A 6,000-nucleotide genomic window follows, 5' to 3' on the forward strand; every position below is an offset into this window, starting at 1 on the left:
TTATTCTTGAAACTTGAAATTCATTTTACTTTGTTTGTATCTCACTACACATAAATAAATTTGAGATAAAAATACATTAGTCAATCTGGCAGACATATGAGACCGGTTATGGAGTATTCACAATGCCTAAAGCAGTGGTGTATCTGTCAAAGGAGGAAAAAGTGGGAGAAAAGGAGGCATAGGTTTGTTTATCTCAGGTTGCAAAGTAAATGCAGAAGTGACTCATCAACCACTCTGTTTTAGAGCTAGATTAATATTTTGCCTTTATAACTTGAGATATTTTCTATTGATCTTCCACTATAAGGGTGACTCTAACACCACCTTTAAATTCCTTCTACCTATCCTTTATCTAAGGTAGTTTATGGTCAATAATAAAGGAATAATAAATGCCTTAGGGAAACTATTTTAAAGGAACCTATTTGTGAATTATTTTTTAAGCAGTTTTTTGGTATTATTAGTGTTTCCGTATTCTCTAATTTATCTGTTAAAGTGTGTATATTAGATTTTCTTAAGAAGGGGCACACATCTATCAACATTCTAAATCATTTTAGGTCACGTAAGTTTAAGAAATAAGTAGTTTATTGTAAAAAAATTATTTTATCCTTGTTAGATGATAAGCTTCTTGAAGGCAAATATAATAGCTTAAGGATCCTGGCTTTAACCTTCTATAGCCTCTTACACATGAAAGGTGTCCCCAGGCTCTGTGGAGAGAGATAGTGTGTCCCCGAGAGAAGGCTTCCTGAGGTAGTTTCATTTTCTAGGTTTTCATCATGAGTGATTGTTTCTGTCTTCCGTGCCCAATGATAAACAGGCTTTGTGTTATACCTTAATTTAAATCGTTGCCTAACAGCATTTTAAAGTGTCCAGAAACAAAAAGATGAAAATGTTTACATTTGCAGCTCAAGCTCTTTTAACTTTATAAATAGAAATAACATTTCTAAGAAGTTGCATACAAACGACATTGTACTTACACCAGTCTAAAGGTTAATATTGCATATTGTTTTCAATTAGGAATACAATAGATATGGCTGGTGGGTAGGAGAAATGAAGGGAGCCATTGGCTTGGTGCCTAAAGCCTACATAATGGAGATGTATGATATTTGAGAGTCCTGGGTAAGTACATTTTAATCCAATATTCTGTGGTAGCTCATATGTTCTCTTGGTCTCTTCGTTATGAGTCTTTGCCTTTTTAAAAGTCTTTAGAGTTTTCTGATAACACAAAGATTGTGCCCCCAAATCTTTTTTGTTTTGTTTGATCTGGTTTAATTTTTAAAATAAGAATTTTTTAAATAAAAACTTTATGGAATTTACTTTGGAAATGAATAGATTATTTAGAGAAAGTTCCTTTGATAGTAACCAGCTGTTTTCCCGAACTTCCTCCTTTTCAGTAAAATACCACTTTTATGGCCTTTCTGAAGAGTTGAATTGACAAAATGTTGAGTAAAAATACATTTTTCCTTGGCTAAAAGTGTAATTTTTTTAAGCAGGAAAAATCAAATTTCAACTGAATCAAAAATTAAAATGCAGCTTTCCCTTTCTCCTGCAGAAAAGGAAAATTCTTCTGCTTGTCTGCAAATGCTTTGGATTTAGAAGCATCATGAAAGCACGGGTGACGGCTCCTAACCTCTCCTTGTTTTGTTAAACATTACTTGTCTTTGACTTATTTTATGCAGTCGCTCATTAAAATATTCCTCTGATGTGAAATTAAATAGAGGATATTAATGTAAATTAGATGCAACCAGTAAAGTTATACCTGTTGCTATTTTGCAAAGAAATAATTATAGTTTTTATTTACCCATTTGATTTGTGTGAAGAATTCATCACTATTTTATACGTACCATATAGTCTACTGTAGTATAGTAGGCTACTATTGCTACTTCTGGTGTGAGTTGTAATGTTTCTTAATCATTGGACATCAATTATTTTTAGAGAGTAATGTATAATTTCATAGCATTTTAAATTTAATGTATCATGCAAGTTTTTTTGGTAGATGCTAAAGAATGTGGTTGCTAAACAAAGAATGCTAAAGAATGTTCAAACTTTGTAGATTACTTTATTGTTATTATTTATTTTCACACATTTAATTCCTATTAAATACAACCACAAGAAAGAAAAAATGATAAAGTTGCAAATGGCAGTGTGCTGTCACCTGCAATACAAGTGCATACCAGAAGTATGACTCGTGCAAAGCATTTTACCATACAAATATCCTGGTGCGATGATGGGCCTGGCAACATTTTCTACTGTTCTTTTGTTTAAATTTAATGAAACAAAAAATTCATAAGAAATACCATCCTACCACTAACAAAATGGTATAAAGAATCTCCCAGCCTGGCCAACATGGTGAAACCCCATCTCTACTAAAAATTAGCCAAGCGTGGTAGTGTGCACCTGCAGTCCCAGCTACTTGGGAGGCCAAGGCACGAGAATTGCTCGAACAAGGGAGGCAGAGGTTGCAGTGAGCCAAGATCGCGCCACTGCACTCCACCCTGGGCAACAGAGTGAGACTCCATCTCAGAAAAAAAAAACAGAATCTCCTTGTATTCTCAAAGTAAAAAGGCATAACCATGCACTCTCTTATCTTGCCTTATTGCTATGCTATTTATATCCCACTGCAGAACAGCAGATTTAAGGCTTTTCTATATACTTCTCAGAGCACTGAAAAGAAAAGAAGGGTTTGCAGAGGAGAATGTAGAAATCCCAGTGGTAGCATGTACCAACAGGTGGGTAGAAAGGTAATGTTAGCCTGACATTTGAGTTACACTCTGTGCTGCCTGAGCAAGATTTGTACAATCGTATAATTACCTTTTCATGTATACTTGAAATCAGAGGTGTTTAAAATGCCTATGAGATACCAATGTAGCCTTAACATACGTCAAAATGCATTGCTGGTTAGATAATTATTTGGACTACACATAAACTCCTAATATTGAATCATTACTTATCAGGTATTATCTTTATGGAACTTTTCAATATCTTTGCTTTATAAAGATTCTAAACATGCATCTGAGCTGGTAATATTTTAAAATCTCCATTATTTGTGTAAAACTGTTTATAAGCAGTGTTTGAGAGGGTCTGTTTTACCATCATCCCCTCAATATCATGATCATCCAATCTCAAATGTAAAAAAAAAAAGAAATTTGATTTTAGGGATTGCGAGTAAACAAGTTTATATAGAGAGACATTGTGAAGTTAAAGTTTTCAGAAATTACATTTGTGCAGTTGTTACCTTTTCCTCATATAGTGTCATTGAAATAGACTGAAATCATCTTGGCAAAAGTTAGACAACCAAAGACGACTTTAATGGACTGGTTTTCAAAACTTGAGCAGCTGAAAAGCAAAAGCCGTTGTTTCCAATGACAATGTAGCCTTTGTGGATTTGGGTTTGTGCTTTGGGTTGAAAAGAAGTTTTTAGTCCTAGGCCAGTAGATGGCAGCAGCTTTTCATTGCAGACAAAACCACTTGAAACCCCTCCCCCACGGCACAAACTCGCCCACGATAGAAAGCATTTAGATTTCTGCCTCCTTTTACAGTTAATCCAGGAGAGGGAGTCCTTTGCCAACTGATGACCAACAGTTCCAAGCCAGATAGTCTCGTGAACAGTGACAATACAGAAATAAGGTGTTATTTCTGTTCAGAACTCCACCAGCCTTTGTTCTTTTAAAACTCGAATATAGGTGGGAGACATAAGAAAGGAATGAAAAGACTTAAAACTGGAGTGACAGGACAAATAATCATTACTTTCAATTCATGACTGCTTTATATTCATTTGATGAAAGCATTTGTGTACAAACCAGGGAGAAAGTTTTCTTTACACCCTTGACAATGTATCACATACTCTTCAAGATCATAATAATATCATTAATATGAATTTAAACAACATGGCTTGTTAGAAAATATGCTAATTGCTATGGTCTCATTATGTTTGCTTAGCTTTTATTTGTTTTTCTGTGAACAGTTAGAGAGCTAATTTTTTTCAAAGGTGATTGTAAGTCATATTTTATATAGCATTTTGCTTGATTATTTGCTCTGTACTGAATTTGTACTCTATTGCCATTAGATCTTACGATAATGTTCCACTCTGCAAATTTTTAAGGTTCAAATAAAGTTTAATTGTTTGCAAACTGTTATAATGCTAATAATTCAACAGCCTGCTGTGTTACTAATGAAATTACTTTGTTATGATTAATTTGGAAAATAGTGTGTTGATTGTAGTAATTAAGCACAACAAGGTGAAGTAAATGATTCTAATGCCATCTGGCCGCCAAACTGAATGAAGAAATGAAATAGGGCTGTCATCTGAATTTATTCAAAGAAGTAAGGATAATACAAATGACTTTCATTGCTTTAGGATTTACGCTTCACACAGCTCACTCCATTCTATTTTTGCCACTTTGCTGCATATGACACTTTCTTTCATAGAAAAAGAAAGTCGTTTAGTTTAGCAATTGTTTTGAATACTTTATTTTATTGTAAGCTGAGTATTTTTACTGTGTGCTAATTTAATTGCAGATAATTACATAAAGTATTATAGGACCATGGGAAAAAAAATCACTTTTCAACCATGTGTAGGTGAAATCTATATATATGGGGTTTTGTTTTTGTTTCATGTTTTGTTTTGTTTCAGTTTTTGCTATCAGTGCACAACCACTTTGAATATAGCCTTGCACAAAGAGTAGGGCATCCATTCAAATGTTTCTTAAATGTGTACAAAGGCTCACTCTTAGTTCTTATGATTTCTACTTTTTATACAATTTCATGTAATTTCTGCACTCTACTACTTGCTACTCATTCATAGACTGGTACTATCCAGGGTCATAATTTAAAATAGACTGAGCTAGATATTATGAATTCAGATATGCAGTTCAGCTGTTAGAAGAAAATTAACCCTAATATACATGTTGTTTAAGAGCTTGAACTTCATCAGTGAGACTGAGTGAAGCATTGTGAGAATTTTTAAAGTTCTAAATTTCAGATAAATCAGTCATTTGTATTTCATTTGTTGGAGTTATAGACACACACCATATAGAGATCACTTTTGCTTCTCTTGAGTTCAGCAGGTTCATGACTATTGAAAAGCAATCCATATGGTAAAGAAAGAGGTGGTGAAGAGTGGAGATCAAAACATGATCAAGGCATGGAAAACACAGCTTCACTCAAAGGTTGAAAGAATACTTTGTGTGTGTGTGTGTACACTGTATATATATATATATAATAAAAACATTTGATGAATATGATCTTATCAGTAATATACTTAGTATTCAAAAATACAGAGAAACAAATAAGTACTACATTGTTAAAATATTATTATACAAGTTTAATATATACTCAAATGCACAACAATTTATCCTCTGGATTGGGAACAAGAGATTTCTAGATATCTCAGCTTTAGCCAGTTTATTATACACCTACTGCTTTATAGTTGAGTTCTTCCAGAATATCTGTTAGAACCCCTGATAGCATACTATTTTATGATGAGATAAATACTTTAAAAATTATATGATCACAGTAGCATGGAATGGCATTTCATTAATGCTATGGTGGGGGCTTTTTCTTGTGTCTGCTAGTAGAATCTGTTCTACCATTACTTATACACAAACATATTATTTATTGCCAGCATGGTACACATTATATGGTGTGGATCCAGTAAATATTTGTTAATTAACTGATTTGGCACCCCACAATATCTCAAGACATGAGATTTAAGAAGAAAAGAGCTTAACTAGTAAACCTGGTAGAGAAAATACCTTTATACAGTTAGTATATCCCATAATACTATGAACAAGTAGATTGGATTTTATTGTTATAACAGAATTGAGTGAGATTGTGAATAATAAGAAAGTTGAGTTGTAGTACATTGTCCTTAGATGTTTCCTTCCTTTCTTTCCTTGTGTTCAGTGTTGTGACCTCAAATAAGGGGCACAGGTGCCTCCTCGGGCAGCTTGGGGCAAGTGATCTACTTTCACTTTCCAGTGAAACATCCCAAATCACTGCTGCCCT

The 6,000-nt window shown here is 33.7% G+C and overlaps 1 protein-coding gene across 3 annotated transcripts in view; it reads left to right on the forward strand.

Annotated features, from left to right (window-relative positions):
• Window positions 1-4,124, forward strand: part of SKAP2 (src kinase associated phosphoprotein 2) — a 274,043-nt gene extending 269,919 nt beyond the window's left edge. For all 3 annotated transcript variants that reach the window (XM_063667455.1, XM_054495186.2, XM_063667456.1), the window contains 2 exons: window positions 1,012-1,113; window positions 1,547-4,124. In XM_063667455.1, coding sequence (XP_063523525.1) covers window positions 1,012-1,104 — 93 coding nt within the window. In that variant the 3' untranslated portion in view covers window positions 1,105-1,113; window positions 1,547-4,124. The remainder of the gene's footprint in view (window positions 1-1,011; window positions 1,114-1,546) is intronic.
• The last annotated feature ends 1,876 nt before the right edge of the window (window positions 4,125-6,000 follow it).

Source organism: Pongo pygmaeus, chromosome 6 (assembly GCF_028885625.2).
Source record: "Pongo pygmaeus isolate AG05252 chromosome 6, NHGRI_mPonPyg2-v2.0_pri, whole genome shotgun sequence".
Lineage (NCBI taxonomy): Eukaryota > Metazoa > Chordata > Mammalia > Primates > Hominidae > Pongo > Pongo pygmaeus.